Source organism: Camponotus vicinus, unplaced genomic scaffold, assembly GCF_025532165.1.
Source record: "Camponotus vicinus isolate PSW18456_S1 unplaced genomic scaffold, iyCamVici1.0 SCAF_6, whole genome shotgun sequence".
NCBI classification, from domain to species: Eukaryota; Metazoa; Arthropoda; class Insecta; order Hymenoptera; family Formicidae; genus Camponotus; species Camponotus vicinus.
The window spans coordinates 13,179,546-13,202,142 of record NW_028141978.1 but is presented as its reverse complement, the minus strand read 5'-3'; the positions used below and the strand labels follow the sequence as shown (position 1 = coordinate 13,202,142).

At 30.6% G+C, this 22,597-nt stretch overlaps 3 protein-coding genes and 2 pseudogenes across 5 annotated transcripts; 4 read left to right on the top strand and 1 right to left on the bottom strand.

Annotated features, from left to right (window-relative positions):
* Nucleotides 1-722: 722 nt before the first annotated feature.
* On the top strand, nucleotides 723-1,571 carry LOC145973229 (uncharacterized; annotated as a pseudogene).
* Nucleotides 1,572-4,265: 2,694 nt separating this feature from the next.
* On the bottom strand, nucleotides 4,266-8,725 carry LOC145973597 (uncharacterized). 3 transcript variants are annotated; one of them, XR_014439508.1, is made up of 3 exons: nucleotides 8,392-8,725; nucleotides 4,967-8,311; nucleotides 4,266-4,878 (listed from the first exon to the last, which is right to left on the bottom strand). XR_014439508.1 is itself a non-coding variant. In XM_083103120.1 (3 exons), exon 2 carries the CDS (start codon nucleotides 8,075-8,077, stop codon nucleotides 6,899-6,901), a length of 1,179 nt encoding a protein of 392 aa, XP_082959246.1. In that variant the 5' UTR covers nucleotides 8,078-8,311; nucleotides 8,392-8,725; the 3' UTR covers nucleotides 4,266-6,550; nucleotides 6,851-6,898. The 3 variants fall into 3 exon arrangements, 2 of the variants coding, with proteins under 2 accessions (XP_082959246.1, XP_082959245.1); XM_083103120.1 differs by having other exon boundaries at nucleotides 4,266-6,550; nucleotides 6,851-8,311; XM_083103119.1 differs by having other exon boundaries at nucleotides 4,266-8,311.
* Nucleotides 8,726-10,744: 2,019 nt separating this feature from the next.
* LOC145973595 (putative G-protein coupled receptor Mth-like 10) lies at nucleotides 10,745-15,057 on the top strand. Its single transcript, XM_083103118.1, has 5 exons — nucleotides 10,745-11,749; nucleotides 12,288-12,366; nucleotides 12,962-13,140; nucleotides 13,279-13,444; nucleotides 13,870-15,057. The coding sequence occupies exons 1-5, from the start codon at nucleotides 10,834-10,836 to the stop codon at nucleotides 14,120-14,122; spliced, it is 1,593 nt and encodes a 530-aa protein (XP_082959244.1). The 5' UTR covers nucleotides 10,745-10,833; the 3' UTR covers nucleotides 14,123-15,057.
* A 1,389-nt stretch (nucleotides 15,058-16,446) lies between these two features.
* LOC145973228 (uncharacterized) lies at nucleotides 16,447-18,468 on the top strand. The gene has a single exon (XM_083102473.1). It carries the CDS (start codon nucleotides 16,501-16,503, stop codon nucleotides 18,466-18,468), a length of 1,968 nt encoding a protein of 655 aa, XP_082958599.1. The 5' UTR covers nucleotides 16,447-16,500.
* A 1,636-nt stretch (nucleotides 18,469-20,104) lies between these two features.
* LOC145973407 (uncharacterized) lies at nucleotides 20,105-21,193 on the top strand (annotated as a pseudogene).
* The last annotated feature ends 1,404 nt before the right edge of the window (nucleotides 21,194-22,597 follow it).

Sequence of the window (22,597 nt, the reverse complement as noted above, 5' to 3'; positions counted from 1 at the left end):
TTATTTTGAAGAATTCTATGCAAATGAAAAAGTTTTTCTTAAAGAAAAATTACAAAATATCAATCAAAAATAGTCAGCATCATTTGAACCATCATTCTATCTCCACACACAATATCTTAAAAATATACTTAAAAATATACTTAATTAATTGTTTCCGGTTGTAAATCTTCCGATTGTACGTGAGATATAAATAACTGCAAACCGGATTTTGCATAAAATTCCACTATTTCCATTTAAATAGATATATTACCTTCTATAATGTGAGATAAAAAAATGAATAAAATTTTTTAATTGTGATTTTAATTGTTTTTCGAGATAAATTTTTCAATCATATGATATATTTAATATAAGTAAAAAAGTTTTCATTATTTATCCGTTGCTTCATAAAATTCTTAAATATCATAGTATTTTTGAAACTGTAGCTTAGCAATAAAGTTATTTCTGCGAAGTATCCTGTACATACAGTATATTTTACAATAGATAAGTTATTTCACTAGCAAGTCGGTGATGATCGCGTCTTATTATTCGCGCAAATGTGTCTTTTATTTTATAATAAGTAGTTTTACAAGTTTTGTCTTTAGAAGGAGAGTGTTATTGTCGTGACTTAACCATCGCAGACGAACAATATCATGCGTATTTTGAAAAATTTGCTGTGGTCGTAACATAGTAGATTAAGAAATTGCAGATTAAAATAATTAAATTAAGTTCTCAAATTGTTGACGATGTGCGGTGAAAGTTTTGCATTTTGGCCTTGCATAGTTTTACTTTTCACTTCATCTTCAAAGACTCCGCGAAACTTCACAAGTGACAACAAAGAGGACAACATATGGGAGGACAGCATATGGGAGGAAACATATAATCATAATTTATTAGAAACAAAACGAATAATAATAATGAAAATCATATCGTTCCACACGAAAATTGCGACAATATTACTTGCATTCAGCTCTGTTGTCCTCTCGGCAATCGCTTGGTGGACGGCGATTGCATTCCTGAAAAAAATGAATATATTTTCCCAAGCATATACTCGAATTACTCGAATTACTCAAACGATATTATATTGCACAACGAAAATAAGAGAGTGAATAAATATTTTCAACTGACCATCAAGAAACTGTGTCAAGAAACTATATACTTACTGTTTTATCCGGACTATGGATACCTTTACGAGTACAAGCTTTTTGAAAACGGATCTCTGTATCTTCCTGATTTCAACATATTCGTCCACCCAACATTCTATTGTTTGGCTACTGTGGGTGATCCAGTTTAATGCGACTATCTGCTTGGAAATTTTCAAGAAAATTAGTGAAAGAGCGTATTTCATTTTAGAATTTCTCACATTTCAGAACTTGAAATTATTATAGAAAGATATTACATATTTGAGTTGCCGTATAGTATCTATGCTATGTATGCTGATGATATTCTTAGTATACTCTATATTGCCAGAGCTTCGTAATATACATAATTTCATGCTGCGTAGATACAGCAGTTTGTTGTTTATCGCATATACGGCCGACATTATGAAGCAAATCAACATAACAGATAAACTATATTTCATCTATATATTATAAGCGGTACAGTATAGGCAAAACATATAATAATGCATGCAATGCAATATATAGATTAAACTGTGATTGGTGTATATTGTTAATTATTTTCTAACGATAAAATTGTATAATTTGTTAAAACTTTAAAAAGATAAAAACTAGTAGTGAATAAAAAGGGAATTTTTGGTGTGTACCTTATCATATAATTTATTTGAATTTATTTGAATAAATATTTTTCTAATAGTATTAAAATTCTGTAGAATTATGTGTCTCTTAAATCATTATTTAATTTAATATTAACATGTACTTATTAATTATATTATTTTCTGTTATTTTTAGCATAAAAAGTTAACATTTTTTTTATATACAGAGATAAAGTAACATTTATTCAGATTAGCGACATTTTAATATACACTCCCTATTTGAATTTGTTAATGTACACTCTTTATATTTATATTGCTTATTATGTTATAAATTCATAGTATAAAAAGATGTAAATATTTATTATTTATAATATTATAAATTATTTATATATTATTTATTTATATAATTATTTATATATTATCATATTATTTATAATATTATAAATTCATAGTATAAAAAGAAGTAAATGTGTTTTATCATAGATAGAGATAGCGATTTATCAGTTAGCGACATTTTAAAGTAAATTTTCTACATAAAACATTGATATTTTATTGTTTCAGCTTTTTTCAGCTATTTCTGCTTCTTGGCGAGTTACTTCTGATTAGATGTAATAAGTTTCGATATGTGGTGGACTTTTAGGTAAATTGTCAAATATATTTTTCATATTATACTTTATCTATATAACTAATATATTTTATTCATATAATATGAATTAAGTTTTACATAGGATTATATTATACAATCGAACGCGAGATAAAATATTCACTTGTGATAAGTAAAAATACACATTCGCATAATATCTAGGACAATACATAAAAATAATAACTAATGACTAATAATGTCATGATATTTTGCACTGATATAAACAAATATTTCGTCATGTCGTGTCATATTGATCGATAGTATGTACAAAAATAATTACTTGACTTAAAAAACAAAAATTGTAATAATTCTCTAACTTATTCATACTTATTGTTAGACATATATATTTTTATTAAAGATTTCTTAAATCTTCTGTTTTTAAAACAGAAAATTGTTTTTTATTTTATAAAACTGCATTAAACTAATTAAAAGATAAATATTATTAAAACAACATTTTGAATTATTAATAAAATTGTATTAGAGATTGTAAAATAATTTGTGATATAATAAAACACTCTTGCAATTTTTCTTTTTTGTAACATCTTTCAATTTTAAACTTAATATTATTTTAATTTTAATTTTTTTTATATAATACAATTTATACGAAACATCCAAGTTCTTTATCAAAAGCGGATTCTTAATTTTTTAATCAAACCTTTTGCTAAATCAAAATTGATATCATATTAGTTAAATACATGTCAATATATGTTGAACATATATATGGTAATTTATGTGTCGAAAGGTTGTATATATAAATCATTTTTTAATTATATGGAATAGATTTTTAATAACCTAAACCAAAAGCATATTTTTTTTAAATTTAAATTTTAATATTTGTATATCTTAATTTTTTTTACTTGTTAACTGTCTAAATGTAAAATGTAAATTTTATTTTGCAGAGATTTTCGTGCGTTACAAAAAAATATGAAACCGCAAAGGACAAAGAAGCTTATATATTCTATTTTTGCTTGAGGAAGTCCTACCATTCTCAGTATCTTCTATATTGTCACGGATATCATTCCTAACATACTGAATAATTTGTACCGACTGAAATTTGATCCAACACGTTGATTTAGTAGTGAGTATATATCATCATTAACATAATTATTAATGACATTATTAATTCATTTGTGAAGATTATAAGTAAAAGTATATTTTTTTGTATATTTGCAACACATAATATGTTAAATTATATTTTTTATTTCAGAAAATAAGTTGTATTATTATGGACCTCAAAGTATCTGTACTATTAGTAGCAGTTGCTTATCAATTTATACAGCATTGAAGATTGCACATTACGAGAAGGACGCAGCTAATCATCTGAAAAATGTAGAAAGCCGATCTTATAATAATAGGAAACAATGGTTTGTATAAAAACATTTTTATATCGATGCATAGTATGCTTTGTTAATCAGATATATACTGCTGTATTCATTTGTCAACAATATTGTAAAATAAGTATTTTTTATCATTTTTTGACACAAGAAAAAGATGATCATTTTTAGATTTTTTCACTTGTGGCAATGTATTTTCATGTGTAAGAGATTTCTATACATTTCTACCATGTTTAATTGAGCGCAGATTTTTTCAATAATGTCTGTTATTTCCAATAAACAATAAGGATAAAGTTAATATGAAAGCTTTAAATCTATTGATTCTCTTAGTGAAAGGTTTGACTTTTCGATGCGTAAATAAGATAAAAAATTAAAATTAGATTCAATTAGGAGAACGCAAATATTATGTATAGCTTTTTTCGCTGGACGTTTTAACACTCACAACGCGTATAATTGTCTCCTGCATGCGTTTCAACCATCCGCACTAAACACCATTTCAACGGTGGCAAATCATTATCTTACAGTAGAACCAATGCATTGACTTTGATCGCTTCATAATTACACAGAAAAAAAGGACATTCTTGTTCTGAAAATATATTTAGTTTTAACATGGAAATCTTGAAATGAGATTATATTGCATTAATTAAAGAAAAATATAATAGCTGGAATAATTGCTTCCTTGAATGAAACCATTTTATATAGTTCAGTCAAGAAAAATATATTCTTATAATTTAAGATTTAATTTTCTTGAATGGGAAAGAAACAATGTTAAATAGAATAACATTTTTAAATCAAAGATTATAATTTTCTTAAAGTAGAATTAAATAATTACATATTCTTGAGGTGACAATTACTTAATATTAAAATAAGACTGTAATATTGTTAAAATTTAAAATTATTAAATTCTTCTGAGAAGATTATAAATTGTTGCGTATATACGAAACAATAAACGCGTTACTTTAAGTATATAAGTTTTGATTTGACACTTATTTTTTTCTGTGTAGGTTTCTGCCATTTGTATCGATTTTGCGGTTAAATAAGATATTCTTTGGACCAACGATTTTAAAAATCTTGCCGCATTTGTGATAATAATTGAAATTTAGTCAGTCTATTCGTTGATACATCGCTTAGGTCGGGCTCTGAGAATGAATTTAATGGTTCGCCGATAATGAAATGTCCAGATATAAGCACGGAATAGTCTTGAGAATCATCTGAAATTAGACATAGTAAATTCAATATTGCCTCAATTTGGGCGAAAATCGTGCTAAGTTCTTCAAAGGTTAGCAATGTATTGCCTACAATCTTTTTTAGATGAGTCTTAACCTAACTGTGGCTTCCCAGAGCCCTCCCATATGTGAAGAATACGGAGGAATAAATGTCAATTTCGGAAAACGCGAACAGCCTGTCGTCCTGAAATGATCCAATGTTTGACACAAGTGAGCTAAAAGACCTTGTGGTCCAAGGTATAACTGCCAAAGATGCGCATCTCAAATAATTAATTCTGTGAATGGGTGTTTTGTGGGTAATATTATAGGATAGCGTTGCGAAAATTCTATATCGGCATGATGAAGTTTACCACTTATGCAAATTATACCTTTTGAATCGAGAAACGGAGTTAAAGCAACAAGTTTACTTCTATTATGCACTTCTTGCTTCTTTTGTAGATTAGATTTTTCTGCTACAAATTCTTTGGATTGAATAACTTGTATGAGTAATGTTGTGGTTTCGTTTAATTCTTCCACTGATAAGGATCCAGTCTTTTTCGCTGATTTGTTAAGTTGTTTTTGAATTGTAGACAATACGCGGTGACACACTTAAAACAGGAAAAAGAAAGCTTGATGAATAACTCAAGGCTTGAGGAAGTGGAGTGAAAGATATTGGTGTGGCTTTTGATTTCCGGGATTTGTTCATTCAATATCGAAGCAAGTTTCTTAGGTGATTCTTGGTGATCTAAAGTTAACTAAGCTTGGTCCATCATAGTTGAAAATTCTTGAGACTTTCTGCGTGTCTCTGGATAGAATAGAATGTCAGCCAGATTGTCCTTTGATCAGATGTGTGACTACTGTGCTTCGGGTGCGACCCTTTGAATATCAGTAACCCTATTGGCTACAAAAGTTTGCAAGTCCGAGCTTTGTAAGCAGTAGAGCCCCGCACAGTTCAAGTCTTGGTAGTGTTAAGGCGCGTCCAGACTTATGTCGTATCACCGTATCGTATCATGATCGCGTGTCATGATCAGCCAAGTGTGGACGGGGCACCGTATCGAGTCTGCGTATCGTATCTGCGTATCAAGGTGATACGCAGATACGATACGACCATGATCCACTTGGAATCGGTATTTCGCCGAAACATGAAAGAAATGATACGTGATAAGGATACAGTCAGTGTGGACGCTAACTGTACAGAGAGAGACATTGTCTCCACAGCAAGCAACGTGGAATTAACGATACGGACGTGCTAGGTGGAAAACTAAAATAAAGATACAGATACGGGATACGGATACGGATTGAAAACAAGGTCATGGCGTATCATCACAATCAGCATATCCGTATAGTGATAAGAGGCGATCATGATATGATACGATGATACGACACAAGTCTGGACGTAGCTTAATACGTTTTGGTAGCGCTATCTTAGATTTGGTGCAAAAGAGATGAACAAAGATTTTTCTTTCGTTGTTTATGCTCGTATGTAGATACAAGCGCTATACGTTGCCTCTGATGCATCACAAAAACTGTGGATCTCGATGCTGTATGGTTCTGAACATATAACATAGCGTGGGATTGAAATTAGATTAATATTGTCCATTCTTTCCAGATATTGAGTCCACTTGTTATAAAGATCAAGTGGAAGAGATTCGTCCCATCCTAAGTTTAATTTCCAGATCTGTTAAAGAATAACTATAATTATTACATTGCCATAGCAGTCCTTATTAATTAGGTCGTAAATGTGTTATGCAGCAGCTTGAGATTCGGTGGCGGATGGAAAAGATTCTGATAAATTTTCCGATTCATTGATATAAACTGATGTCGTATTATCCCTTAAGCCGGTTATACAATAGCTATCGTAAGTCGGGTGTCGTAAGAGTTGACCAATCACAGTTGATTTTAGAGAAGAATAATCGAATACGATTGGTCAACTCTTACGACACCCGACTTACGACAGCTATTGTATAACCGACTTTACCTGATCTTGTACTAGTTCTTATTGAAGTGTAAGAGCGTATTGTGTTTTTTATGGCATAAACGACAGGTGCTGGATCTGCATATTTCTGTGCCCGGCTTTCAAGCAATTTAAACGGATTTTCAACCTTTTCACTATCTTGCTTCTAGCTTGAGGAGTTGAATTAAGGAATATTGGGCACTGATAAATTTTGTGATTTCCTTTCTTACAAATTACGCATATGTCCGGTTTGGACTCAATAGAAACTGCAGCAATTGTTTTCTTGTTCGATGTATTAGTCTTGTTGACGATATTGTTTGACGATTTCTTTCTTTGAGGCTTAGTGAGGTGCATTGTTTCTAGCATGACACATCTACTCGTTGTAAACTCAATAAATTGATCATATGTTGCGATCTCCTTCGAAGAAGTCTTGCTTTCCCAATCACGCTTCGTGATATTATCAAATTTTGCAGTCATTAAATGAACGAGAATAGTGCTCCACTGGTCTGTGGGTTGACCGAGTTTTTTAAGAGCGCGAACGTGCTTTTCCGTTGTAATCAGTAGTTGACGCAACGACGAATGAGATTCCTTTTGGATCGCAGGGAATTTGATCAATGCTTGTAAGTGATGATGAACAAGTACACGTTTGTTTTCGAAACGTCCTTCAAGAAGCTTCCACGCGACTTGATAATTTTTGGCAGACACCTCTATTGACGCTATGATTTCGGCAGCTACACCTTTCAGTGCTAACCTCAGATAATACAGTTTTTTGATATCCGAGAGATTTTCATTCTCGTCGACTATAGTTTTAAATGTATCACGAAAATTAGGCCATTGATCGTAAGATCCATTGAACGATGGTAAATTTATCGGTGGGAGCTTTATTTCATTTATCGGATTGACTCGATTACTTACGTTTTGGTGATCCAGGGCAGTATTTTGAAGTTGATTGGCTTGTTGTTGTTTTGTGGCGATAATTGCCATCGCGGCCGCGGTTGCTGCATAATAGTCAACCTCAACCGCCTCTAATTCACCATCGTTCTCAAATGTGGGATCGAGATTTATGAGCTCGTCTTGCTTTTTGCGAAAATCCATCCAAGCTTTTTCAATTAGGAATAATCTAATCTCGACTCCTTCGATTGCTTGATCTCGTTCGTTGAAGGCTCGAATCCAATTATACGCACGCGTCAATTGACCCTTTGTTGCACCGCGCGCTCGCTTAAGCCTAGTTATCGCTTCCATATTCGCCATGATAATTATACGTTACCGATTTATAATGTATAATTATTCCGTCAAAGGGTTGGTGCGATAAAGTTTTCCTTTTCGGTTGGTGTGTTTATTGAATTAAGAGAGATGTTTGCAGCTCCCGATGAAATGTGTGTGTGAGGATACACGTTAGACATCCAATGACCCGCTCTTTGTTTCGTTGACCCGAGGAGTCGTCTCGAAAGATTATGGCTAGTATAAATTAAGCTCAAAAAAATCCTGAAACAGATATTTTTAACGTTGTTTCCAATGATATATTCGTAAATAAAAATGGTGTTTATTAATATGTTCTCTCTTACCTTCCTTTGTTTTGGACTGCGTAATGGGAAATATCAGATTTCTCACAAATAGCGCAATTGTCCCGTTGCGGATTGTGTTACGCACTATTGCCCTCTTTGTTATTTGCAGCTTTTTGTTATTTGTTCATAGCCGAGATATCTGGCTCGAAGGACCAAATTTTGTGTAGAAGATTTGTGAAAGTGTTCCAATAAATGTCACTCCACAATGAATAATTTTACTCTACACTTTACTCTGTTGTTAATAATTGAACACAAATTATTTTTTGCGATGTTATGGTAAATTAAAGAACGAAACTTGCACGCAACATGTCCTCTGACTGTCTTCCATCGCACTATATCGCGCACTAATCGCGCCGCTAATCGCTTCCCACTTCCTACTACAACGCCCTCGTTTTATGATACAGCATTGACTAACTGGTTGCTAGTTGAGAGAAGCACGAAGAAAAAAATAAAAAATGAAAAACACTTAGCATGAAGATTTCCTTAAAATTTTTTTAAAAATAAAATAACTAATTTTTTCTGCAGCAAATATTTATTTTTATGACGTATTAGTTACTTGGAATATGTTCATTCATAGCAATTTTAATAATCAATTATATCGTAATTTTAAGAAATATCATAATTTTAAGATATATTTACTTACAGGCTCAAGCTATATCTGAAACTGTTTATCATATTGTTTCTCTTAATGGCCTTAAAATCGATTTCATTAACACTGTGGAAATTTTGGCTGTCTGATATTGTTCCAGTATCGTATCTTGGGCATAGTATTTATGTAATGGACACCATTCAAGATATCGGTTTCATCATATTTGTGTGTAAGAAGACGATCATACGACTGCTGTTAAAACGATTCTGTCAGAATCGCAGATCTGTTTTTACAATTTCGATGAGCAACGATTGTTATAGTCTTGAACATGTACATCACCATAAACAAGTTCTTGAACAAGTATATCATCATAATTTTTCGACAGAAAAATATCAACTATAGGAAATATTAATTAGGAAAGCGAACTATTGCAGAAAGAGTTTATCTAATAAGACCAATATTATATGTATTTGTTCCTTTCTCTTAATTTAAAAAAAAAATATGAATTTGCAATGTGTATCCGCACATATATTTTCTTAAAAACAATTGCGTATTTTCTTTATACCAATTGATTTCTTTCATTATTTTGTAGAAAAATGTAGAGATAAGATAATCGAATGCTGAATATTTTACGATATTTTATAATTTGTGTAAAATTATGTCAAATTAAGTAAAAATATAAATAACAGATTTTTTAATAGAATAGACTTTGAATAAAATAAATATATTTATTTTTAATATAAAATTTAATTAAGATATTTATCTCTATGAACAAACAGATATATCTGTCAGCGGAAATGATAAAGATAGTAATAGATGTTATATAAGAGAAAGAAAGAATCATATTTTTTATTATATTTAAATATATTATAAATTATTTAACACTCCCCTTATATCCCGTAGTAATTTTCTGTTCTCTTTAAATACTTGTTAAAATAATTTGTGACATTAATAGTTTAAGATTTGTAACAAAAATAAAATAAAGGATATTGCAAATAAAACGACACTACACTTTATGTCTTTTGTTCATTAAAAGTAGCAATCATAAAGTAAATTAAGGAGAGATAAAGATAGATTTTTTACCAAAACGGATTACATTAGCTCTTTCAATCCTTTAATGTTTCTAGATATTCACATTAACAAGGAAGGAAAAACTTTTATTAATAAATTTTTAATTAAAAAAGCTTTATTTTATTACATTATATATCTGAACTTAATTTAACGTAGAATGGAAATTTAATATAAAATTTTTCGAATATTCAAATTTCGATACCTAGATAAAACATTAATATCTGGTATTAAACTTGATTAATTTGATTATTTAACTTTGAAATAGATTTATAAATTCTTTTCTATTAATAATGTTTACGATAAAAATTTAAAATAAATTTTCTATAAAAATTACGCTTGATTAATCTCGTTACTACTAAACAAATCTAAACATGTATATGTTAATAATTTAAAAAGATTTATAAACTTGATAAAATCAAATAAGCGAACAGTTTTATTATGTCTCATATTATTTAAGCTGTAAGCTTTAAAAATTAAATTATGGAATTAAAACAAAAATAATCTTATCAAGCTAATGATATTTTTTTCGACAAATCAAGGAATATTGCCTTATCTATTAATTTGAGTTGCTTATTTATTAATATTGTTTTTCTGCAAATACATATCCTCCGTAAGTTTCATAATAATAACTTCTTTGCTGGGGCAAGAGTATTTCTATCGGTCAAAACGTCACAGTCTGATGAGATCATTCGCGTTTGAACTTTCGTACTTCACATATCGCAGTGACTGCTGAATAATAAGTTAACTTTTTCCAATAAATTTGACTCGTTAAAAAATCAACGATGTGTGGAGAAAATTTAACGTTTTACTACTATACACTTCTACTCATCCTTTCGTTTTTAATATTTCAATCAAGTTCTATGAGTGACGATAACGAAGACAATAATTCGACAGAGCGATACAAATTTGAGGAGGATATCAAGAGAAACTGTGGCAAAAAAGCAGAATTAATGCGGTATAACTCGCATGAAAATTATATAAATGACAACAAGAATAATTCCAATAAAGGAAATAATAGTAAAAATTATATCGTTCCACATGAGATATATGACAATATTACTTGTATTCAGCTCTGTTGTCCGCTCGGTGATCACTTGGTTGACGAGAATTGCATTGCTAGTGAAAATGAATATGTTTTCCCAAACATATATAGCTACTCGAACAATTCGATACAGAGCGGAAATAAGAAGGTGGACGAGCTTTTTCCACTAATCGTTCAAAATCCGTGCCAGGAAACTATACGTTTTCATCTTTATCCGGACTATTATCTCAAGTACTTCAAGTATATGTTTTTCGCAAACAGCTCTCTGTATCTTCCTTATTTCGATATATTTGTCGAATCAACATCTTATTGTTTGGCCGTCATGGATCATAATCAATTCGATGCTATTATCTGCTTGGAAGCTGTGAACGAAACCATCGATAAAAAAAAGGACAACATAATAAACGATCTGATAAATGAAATCTCAAACGAATTGAGATTTTTATTTGTGAGTTGCCGCATAGTGTCTGTGTTGTGTTTGCTGACAATATTTGTGGTGTATTCTATACTGCCGGAGCTTCGTAACATACATAGTTTCATGCTACGCAAATACTGCAGTTTGTTATTTTTCGGATACATAATTGACACTATAAGTTTCCAAGCATTGTATCCAATCAACATAGTAGATTTTTCATATTTCATCTGTGTTATAATTGGTATAGTACAGCCAAATCATGTAATAATGCAGTGTGTACATTAGTTTCTTTATTAATTTTTATAACAAAAAAATATTTAGGCGAAGTAATTTAAATTTTATTGTACGTTAAAATAAAATAAAATATTATTTTAATTTTTTTCACTTTACATTAGTAAAAAATAGTACATTGGTACTTAATTTTTATTAATTTTTTTACGATAAAACTTGACTGTACGATATACTAAAATTTTATAAACAAGAATTAATAGTGAAAAAAATTAAAATAATATTTTATTTTACTTTAACGTAAAATACAATTTAAATTACTTTGCCTAATATTTTTTGATAATACTATTCAAATATTGTAATTATATATTTCTTAAATCAAAACATTATTTAATTTAATATTAGCGTGTATTAATTAATTATATTGTTTTCTGTGATAAATTCTTACTGTTAAAGTTGAAGGAAAACTTTTTATAATATAACAGTTCTTAATGATATACAAATACTTGTCAATTAGTGACATTTTAAAATTGTTTATTTTATTGTTGCAGCTTTAGTCAGCTATTTTTGTTTTTTGTCAAGCTTTTTCTGGTTAAGTGCAATGAGTTTCGACATTTGGTGGACATTTAGGTAAATTATTTATTATATATATATGCCATACTTTATCTATAATATAAATTTATTTTTATAAGATTGTGATATTTTTTATACAACGCGAACATGATATGATAAAATATCCATGTGTGATATGTATGAATAATACATTCAGATTATGTCTATAACAATCCATAAAGATAAAAAAAATAATGATTTGCATTGATTAGAAAGAATATATCGTGTCTTGTTAATTGGTAGTATAAAAATAATTATTTGGTTTGAGAAACGATAATTTTAATATAGATATGACAGGTTGCATTTCAGAAACATATACATTTTTTCTATTAGAAATTTCTATTAGACCTACTCTTTTTAAAACAAAAGATTTGATGTGTATTTTATAAGTATTATTAAAATAAGATATTTTAAATTATTAATAAAATTATATTAAATTATAAAAAATTCATAATATAATATTACTATCCTTTTTGTAATTTTTCATTTTCTTAAATCTTAAGCCAATATATATTTAAGATATTTGATGGAAGGCATATTTATTTTTATATTTGCATTGCAATTTGTTTTATTTGTTACTAATTAATTGTAAAGTAAACTCTGCATTTCGCAGAGATTTTCGCTTGTTACAAAGAAATGTGAAACAAGAGAGAAAAAAATTAGTATATTCTATCTTTGCTTGGGGAGGTCCCTTCATTTTTACTATCATTTGTATTATCATGGATTTCGTTCCCAACGTGCCGAAAAACTTAATCCGACCGGAATTTTGTGTCGATAGTTGTTGGTTTTATGGTGAGTGTATGTCACTATTAACACAACTCTATTAACAAAACATTTAATTAATCTTTTGAGAATTCATCTTAAAAATAAAAGTATGTTCTTGTGTTTTATTTGCAACACGTGATTAAAGAAGTTTATTATTTATTTTAGAGGATGCGGCGTCTCAATTGTTTTTTTACGGGCCGAAAAGTGTCTGTGTTATTAGTAGCATTTGCTTATCTATTTACACTGCATTGAAAATTGTGCGTTATGAAAAGGACACAGCCCGCCATCTGAGAGATTCAGAGAGCCGATTTTACAATGACAACAAACGATGGTTTGTACACAAACATTTTTCTATCAATGTATAATCAGTCTTGTTTAACAATAAGATATGTGTCGCTGTGTTTACTTGTCAACGGTATTGTTTTTGATAAAATCAATTGCTTTTTTGATCATTTCCAACACAAGAGAAAGAGAGAGATAATCATTTTGAGACTTCTTTATTCGCCACAATATATTTTCATAAATACGAACTCTCTTCTACAAACACATCGTTGTTCTCAATTTTAATTTAAGTTAGTATTATTTATTATATAGTTATTTAAATATATTCAATAATATGAAATAACTATGATTTTTTCGAAGAAAATATTTATCTTTATGAAACAAATTAATTAAAATGCGTCCGCTCATAATATACTTTTAGAATCAAATATATCATAACTTCAGAAAATATAAAAGAGATATATTCATTTCCAGGTTCAGTCTGTACCTGAGACTGTTTATCATGTTGTTTATCATAATAGCCATAGATTGGATTATATCAACAGCGTACGAATTTTGGCTGTTTGATGATATTACAATGTTGTACATCTTACGTAGTATTTTTGTGATGGACACCATGCAAGATATCGGTATGTTCATCATATTCGTGTGTAAAAAGACAATCATGCGACTGCTATTAAAGCGTTTCTGTCAGAATTGCAAGTCTTTTTCCAAAACTTCGACATGAAGCGGTTACAGGTTTGAATAACTGTACCATGTCAAGAACAATTTTTTAATGGAAAAACATTAATTATGGGAAAGCAAATCGTCACACAAAAAGTTTGTCTGATGAGAATATATAATCTTATATATATTTATCCTTGTCAAAATTACGATGTCTAATTTGATATATGCTGCATAAGTGTGTACATTTACGTATCTCTGATATATCTCTAATTCCAGGAGATGTGTATATCTCATCTTTTAATTTTAATTTGTACATATTTAAATGTGATAAAAATTGTTTTGCAGCTTGAGCAATTTAAAAATTATTATTTTTTATAAAAAACAAATTTTATGCAATATTATGAAATTTTTACACATTACTTTTTTTGAAAAAAAAATTTCAAAAATATCCTAATCGATTTATAGAAGAAATTAACATTTCTGGCAAACTTAATGTATAAAGAAGAACGAGAACAACAGGGAGCGAGAGAGAGAGAGAGAGAGAGAGAGAGAGAGAGAGAAAGAGAGAGAGAGTGATATTATAGATAATATATATAATAACTTATAAAGAACATTTTTTCAAATTTAGAAACGTATAACTACCAGAAATATACGTACAAACAGGTTTGAAAAAAAAAAATAATTTAACTTTGAATAAAATAAAAAATTGAAATAAATATATTAGTGACAAGCTAATAAATAACAGACTGTGGAATACAGTAGATTTTGAATAAAACAAATATATTCATATTTTTCTCTTTCATGTATTATATTGTACTTTGCTAAAATGCAATATAACGTACAGGATATCGTGCGATAAAATTGCAGTCTTGTTTTATAATAATTTCTGGAGATAAAGTATTTATCGCTACGAACGCTACAAGGTAAACAGATATAACTTGTTAGCGGAAGCAGGAGAAATAGTGATAAACGTAATAAAATTATTTTATATCATAATTATGTAAATTATTTTAACTCTTTCTGTCACGTATCAGTATTCCATTCTTTTTAATCTCGTTACTACTTGATGATCCTAAACATATTGTTAATATTAATATTAAAAATTATTATAAAAAAATATAAAAAAATGCAGTTAAAAATCCTAAAAATGTTGTCATATTATGAAACTTAAAAAATTAACTTTTTTGTCAATAATGGTATTGTTCTCGGCAAATCAAAGATTTGAGGAACTTATTTATCGATATCGTTCTTCTGCAAATACATGTCTTATAAGTTGTCGTAAAAGTAAAAACTAAATTTCATTCTTTCCTGGTACAAAAATATTCCTATCGGTCGAAACGTTACAGTACACAGTGGTCTGGAAAACGGTATTTTGTGGCCAAAATTCAATTTTTCAACATTCATATTTGAAAAAAATGTTTTTTCTTATGAATTAACAACCCTTCGAAGCTTCGAAATCCAAAATATTATTTCTCTTAAATAACTCTGTGATCTCTGAGATAGCATTTTAAACATAAAATTATGAAATTGAAAGTAAAACTAATTATTTTAATTATTCATTATGCTAGATTAAAATGCAAATGTGTGATATATTTTCATGCATATAAGCATCTATATTTTAGTTATTAAATTATGGTATAAGCGTTTTTTTTAGTACTTATACAAATATGCATAGTTAATAACAATTTTAACTTTGCAAAAGATTTCAAAAAAATGTTTAAAAGTGTTAGATTTCGGACTCTTTTTATATGAAAGGTTACACAATTGTTAAACAAGGTTACACAATTGTTAAACAAAGTTATAAATTGCAAGTGCTAGTTCCTGCAAGTTTTAATTCTGTGTGGATTTAAATAGACGCTCAGCATCAGACGTTTTCCGGACGCGTATCACCTTAATAGCCGCTTCAAGACAAGTGACAGAGACCGCACTGCGTAAACCTTATCAATTGCTCAACCAATACAATTTCATAAACACTAGATAGCAATTTTTCTTCAAAATGTGTACTTCTGTCTCATCGCATTCAGTTTTTTACTGAATGTACTGAACGAAATATCTCGAAGAAGGTTTTATTCGGTTTTATACATAAAAATGTGAATTTTATATATTAAATTTTAGTTAAGTATTAATTGCATGAAGTATTAGTTATTACAGTAATTATTATACTTCATAATTTATTATATTTTATATATCGCGCGCGTGGTTTATTATAATCTGCAACTATAGTGCGTAATGGCAGAAAGATCTCTAAGTATGTATCTCATTTCTTCATCCATCGTATTAAAGTCTAATAATTAAACAGTTTTGTCTGCAAATAGTTAGCAATTGTTATTTCTTTTAGACGAGTATCACTTCAAAAATGAAGATTTGTTCAACGTGTGGTGTAATGAACGTAATGTAAAAAGGAAAACAATTGCTGTTTCCACATTTATTTTTAGTATAATGACAGAAACAGATATTTCTGAAGACTACATAAAATCAGTCGAAGAAAGAGTGCGTATCTTCTGCTGTAATTTATCCATAAAATGGAATAATTCCCATCGTATACAGAAACAATTTAAATCAAAATATAATAAATGGCTAGGAGAAAATTTCGTTCTGCAAAAATATAAAGCAAATATAGAATCTTCGACATCTAAACGGTGCGGACGGCCTTGTTTGCCATATCAAGAAAAATCGATACGCTCGCAGAGACGAGAAGCATCCGAACTAACGAAGGAAATAATGGAAAAAGATTTAGATTTAGTAATGCACGCGACAACCATAGCAGCACGTAAGAGAGGAAGCAGAGATTTGGCTATTGTTATAAATGAAACAATGAAAACCCCTAATCGGCCAAGCAAAATTAGGAAACTAATCTTCTCTAGCTCTGATAAGAAAGAACCTATACCATTTTCTGAAAATGAAGCTCTAGCTTTGTTATTTGACAATAATTTTAGTAAAAGACAGTATATAAATATTCGGCTAGAAAGTAAAAACAGAAATTGCGATATATATCCCAAGTATGATGCTCTTATTATAGCCAAAAAAAATTGTAGACCGTGTGGTATTACCGTAACAGAGACAACTGCACGAGTACCGCTACAAAATTTATTAGAACATACCGCTAAAAGAATCATATTGTTACAAATGGAAGTCATCGATAATGTTATTTTAAAGAGTGACAATGATATTATTGAAACAGAAATGATATTTAGCTATGGTTTTGATGGCAGTAGTGGCCATTCGATATACAAGCAAAGATTTGAAAATTCCGCAAATTTAGCAGAATCCGATTCTTCATTATTTGCAACTACATTAATTCCACTGAGATTTTTAACGTGCAATAGTACAATTTTATGGAATAATAACACACCTTATTCAGTTAGATTTTGCAGGCCCTTAAAGTTGCAATATATTAAAGAAACTAAAGAACTACTTCTAAAGGAAAAGGAAGATATTGACAATGAAATAAAAAATTTATCATGTTTAAATTTCCCATATAAAGACAAAATTTTGAAAATTAAATTTAACTTAATTATGACGCTAGTTGGGAAAGTTTTACATACATTGACAAACACCTCGTTTCAACGTTGCCCTATTTGTGGGGCAACATCTTCACAAATTTTAAAAATAAATAATTTTAGAGCACCAGAATTTGAACCAAAAGAACAAGAAAATTTAGGATATGGAATTAGTCCCCTCCACGCCTGGATACGTTTTTTTGAATGCATTCTACATATATCATATAGAATTGACATAAAAAAATGGCAGGTGAGGGGAGAAGATAAAGAAAAGCTTAATGCTCGAAAAAAACAAATTCAAAAATTATTTTGGGAACGACTGGGGTTAATTGTAGATAAACCCAAGCCAGGAGGTAGTGGCAACACTATTGACGGCAATACAGCTCGCCGAGCATTCCAAAAAGTTGAAGTATTTGCTGAAATAACCGACATAGATATCAATCTTCTGAAAAATTTAAAAATGATTTTAATTACAATTTCCTGCCAATTCCCAATAAATTTGGAGGAATTTGAAAAATTTTGTTTTAAGACAGCTCATATATTCATGAAAAAATATCCATGGTATCCCATGACGCCAACTTTACACAAAGTGTTAATACACGGAAAACAAATATTGCAACAATGCATTCTACCCCCAGGATATCTAGGAGAAGATGCAGCTGAATCCAAAAATAAATTCTACAAACACGATAGAGAGTTCCATGCACGAAAAAATTCCCGAAAAAATAATCTTGAAGATATATTTCATAGGGCTACCGACACTTCGGATCCTGTTATCTCATCCATTAGTTTAAAAGGCAGACTACAGAATCAAAAATTAAGGAAATTAAAATTACCTCCTGAGGTTATAGCTTTATTATGTCCTCCATCTATAGAGCCAGAACCATCAACATCTACGTCTAGCTGAGGTTGAAATCACGAATGATGATGTAGATGATTATGATGAAGATAACGAGGATACACTACACATGTTTAGGCATTTACAGGATATAGAATTAAATACAGAGGAATTTTGATAATTATATATTTACGTTTTCCAATGTCTGTTTCATTATATATTATATATTTTATATGTATTATATATAATGTATTAATAAAAATAATATATTTAAAGAATCTTTTGTTATCATTACATAAAATAATCGTGCAAACATGTCACCAGACACGTATTTAATCGAATTGTGTCATAAAAAATAAATTTTAGTTGAAAAGAAGATGTTTCTAATTTTGGCCATGAAATACTTTCCAGACTACTATGCGCCGTTGGACGCAGCGTATACAATCTGGTAGCCTTCCTTTCAGAGCATATTCTCGAGAAACAAAAAACGATTACCTGTATAGCTACAAACTGACAAAGGTAAAGAATTTATCACGAGTGCTGTAAATTCTTAAAAGAAAAAAACATCTGTTTTCATATAGCTCGTAATCCTGACATTAAAGCAGCTATAGTAGAGCGTATGCAATCTGGTAGCCTTGCTTTCAGAGCATATTCTCGAGAAACAAAAAACGATTACCTGTATACCTACAAATCGACAGAGGTAAAGAATTTATCGCGAGTGCTGTAAATTCTTAAAAGAAAAAAACATCTGTTTTCATATAGCTCGTAATCCTGACATTAAAGCAGCTATAGTAGAGCGTATGCAATCTGGTAGCCTTGCTTTCAGAGCATATTCTCGAGAAACAAAAAACGATTACCTGTATACCTACAAACCGACAGAGGTGAAGAATTTATCGCGAGTGCTGTAAATTCTTAAAAGAAAAAAACATCTGTTTTCATATAGCTCGTAATCCTGATATTAAAGCAGCTATAGTAGAGCGTTTCAATAGAACACTTAAGAAGAGGATGTGGTATTTTACGCATAAAAATACTCATTGTTCAATATTGTTAACGCTTACAATCATACTCGTCATTGATAATGTTTACGCTTACAATCATACTCGTCAATCTAGCAACCCTTTCATTAAAATGAAATCCGCGTCCGTTACGTTGGAAAATGCGCGTATCAAACAACAAAAGTCTAAATATAAAGCGGGTGAACTCGTACGCATCAGAGCAAAAGCAGCGTTTGAGAAAGGATACGAGGGTAGGAGTGAAAAAATATTTTCGATTCATCACGTTATCTGGAAACCGGTTTATATACTAAGTGATTTACAGAGCGAGGGGATTATAGACGGGACTTTTGATGAGCAAGAATTAACGGATTTTAAAGACTTGCGAGAGAGGAAATTTATCATAGACCGTGTCTTAAAAATCAAGGGACGGAATAACAATACAAAATTACTAGTTAGCTGGCGGGGATACTCTTCTGAATTCGATTCTTGGATTCCAGCCTCGAGTTTAATATCAAAATGAGAGGGGAAGAATTTTACATAATCCTCCCGAGCAATAGTAGCATGCGATACGATCTCCGACCTGGTTTATCTGAAACAAAAAATTCCAAAAGGGTATTAAAAATTGTAGTCTCTATCGGGTGGGATTTTAATTTTTTTTATTTTTAACAAAATGGCGGACTTTCAAACTTAAAACATCGATTTTCGGCAAAAATTTTTATATTTTTTTCTTGAAAAAATATAAAAAATAAGATGTTCCACAGATCCGAAAAGCAGTACGGAGTAAGATACGTGAATTATATTGGCGATGATGGTTCGAAAACTTTTAAAGGTGTTATTGAATCAAAACCATATAGTGAAAAAGTGACAATAAAAAAAGAGTGTATCGGACACATACAAAAACGAATGGGCGCGCGACTCAGAAAATGTAAGAAAGACAATAAAGGTATCGGTGGTAGAAACAAGTTAATGGCGAAGATGATTGATAAGCTGACTGTGTATTATGGTCTTGCGATTCATCGGAATTTTGATTCTGTGAAAAAAATGCGAGAAGCGATCTGGGCTACATTTTATCACTATAGTTCGACAACAGGAAATCCACAACATCACCTTTGTCCCGAAGGCTCCGAATCGTGGTGTGAATGGCATCAAGCTAAAGCCAAGGGCACGTTGGACAGATACGAGCAAAGTTTTCACGCCTTACCTACAGAAGTATTAGGATGCGATTCGTCCTATTTATGCTGACCTTTCTAATGAAACGTTGCTACAACGTTGTCTCGGCGGGTATACCCAAAACAGCAACGAAAGTTTTAATAACATACTATGGAGAATAGCCCCCAAAAATACCAACAGCAGTTCTACAATCGTGGAAACTGCGGCTTATTTAGCAGTTTCTATTTTCAACGAAGGGGCATCTTCATTATTGAAAGTAATGGCAACAATGGGGGTCACAGTTGGGAGAAATGCAGCGCAATTCGCTTTGTCCAACGACATACGCCGTTGCAGCCAGGCCGACATCCGTGCGCAGCATGCGACTCGGGAGGCAAGAATTCAGCGCAGAATTGCCAAAAATCAAAAGGAGGAAGATAATATCACTGAGGAGGGTTTATTTTATGTGCCTGGTATAGATGACTTCATGTAAGTTGAAGAAAATCAGTTTTATCTTTGTGTAAACTTGTTGCAAAATTTTAAACGCGATTTTCTCGAAACTACACTTTCAAAATCGGTACCATGGATAACTCAAGCATGGATCGACCGATTTACTTGTTTTTTTTTTTAAATAAAAGCTTATAAAATTCTCTAGTCCCTATCGGATGCTTTTTTCGATTTTTTTATTTTTTATATTTTTTCAAGAAAAAAATATAAAAATTTTTGCCGAAAATCGATGTTTTAAGTTTGAAAGTCCGCCATTTTGTTAAAAATAAAAAAAATTAAAATCCCACCCGATAGAGACTACAATTTTTAATACCCTTTTGGAATTTTTTGTTTCAGATAAACCAGGTCGGAGATCGTATCGCATGCTACTATTGCTCGGGAGGATTATGTAAAATTCGTCCCCTCTCATTTTGATATTAAACTCGAGGCTGGAATCCAAGAATCGAATTCAGAAGAGTATCCCCGCCAGCTAACTAATAATTCTGTCTTGTTATTCCGTTCCTTGATTTTTAAGACACGGTCTATGATAAATTTCCGCTCTCGCAAGTCTTTAAAATGCGTCAATTGTTGCTCATCAAAAATCCCGTCTATAACCTCGCCCTGTAAATCACTTAGTATATATACCGGTTTCCAGAGAACGCGATGAATCGAAAACATTTCTTCACTCCTACCCTCGTATCCTTTCTCAAACGCTGCTTTTGCTTTGATGCGTACGAGTTCACCCGCTTTGTATTTAGACTTTTGTTTGCGTCCGCGATTTTTTCTCCCTTCAGCATCATCAACATTGATATTCCACTGTCGATTGATATTTTCTCGCGCGATACGCGCATTTTCCAACGTAACGGACGCGGATTTCATTTTAACGAAAGGGTTGCTAGAATGACGAGTATGATTGTAAGCGTCAACATACTCGTCATTATCAATGACGAGTATGATTGTAAGCGTTAACAATATTAAACAATGAGTATTTTTATGCGTAAAATACCACATCCTCTTCTTAAGTGTTCTATTGAAACGCTCTACTATAGTTACTTTAATATCAGGATTACGAGCTATATGAAAACAGATGTTTTTTTCTTTTAAGAATTTACAGCACTCGCGATAAATTCTTTACCTTTGTCGGTTTGTAGATATACAGGTAATTGTTTTTTGTTTCTCGAGAATATGCTCTGAAAGCAAGGCTACCAGATTGCATACGCTGCGTCCAGCGCGATGAAATAAAAAATTTATCATGTTTAAATTTCCCATATAAATACAAAATTTTGAAAATTAAATTTAACTTAATTATGACGCTAGTTGATGGGAAAGTTTTACATACATTGACAAAAACCTCGTTTCAACGTTGCCTTATTTGTGGGGCAACATCTTCACAAATTTTAAAAATAAATAATTTTAGAGCACCAGAATTTGAACCAAAAGAACAAGAAAATTTACGATATGGAATTAGTCCCCTCCACGCCTGGATACGTTTTTTTGAATGCATTCTACATATATCATACAGAATTGACATAAAAAAATGGCAGGTGAGGGGAGAAGATAAAGAAAAGCTT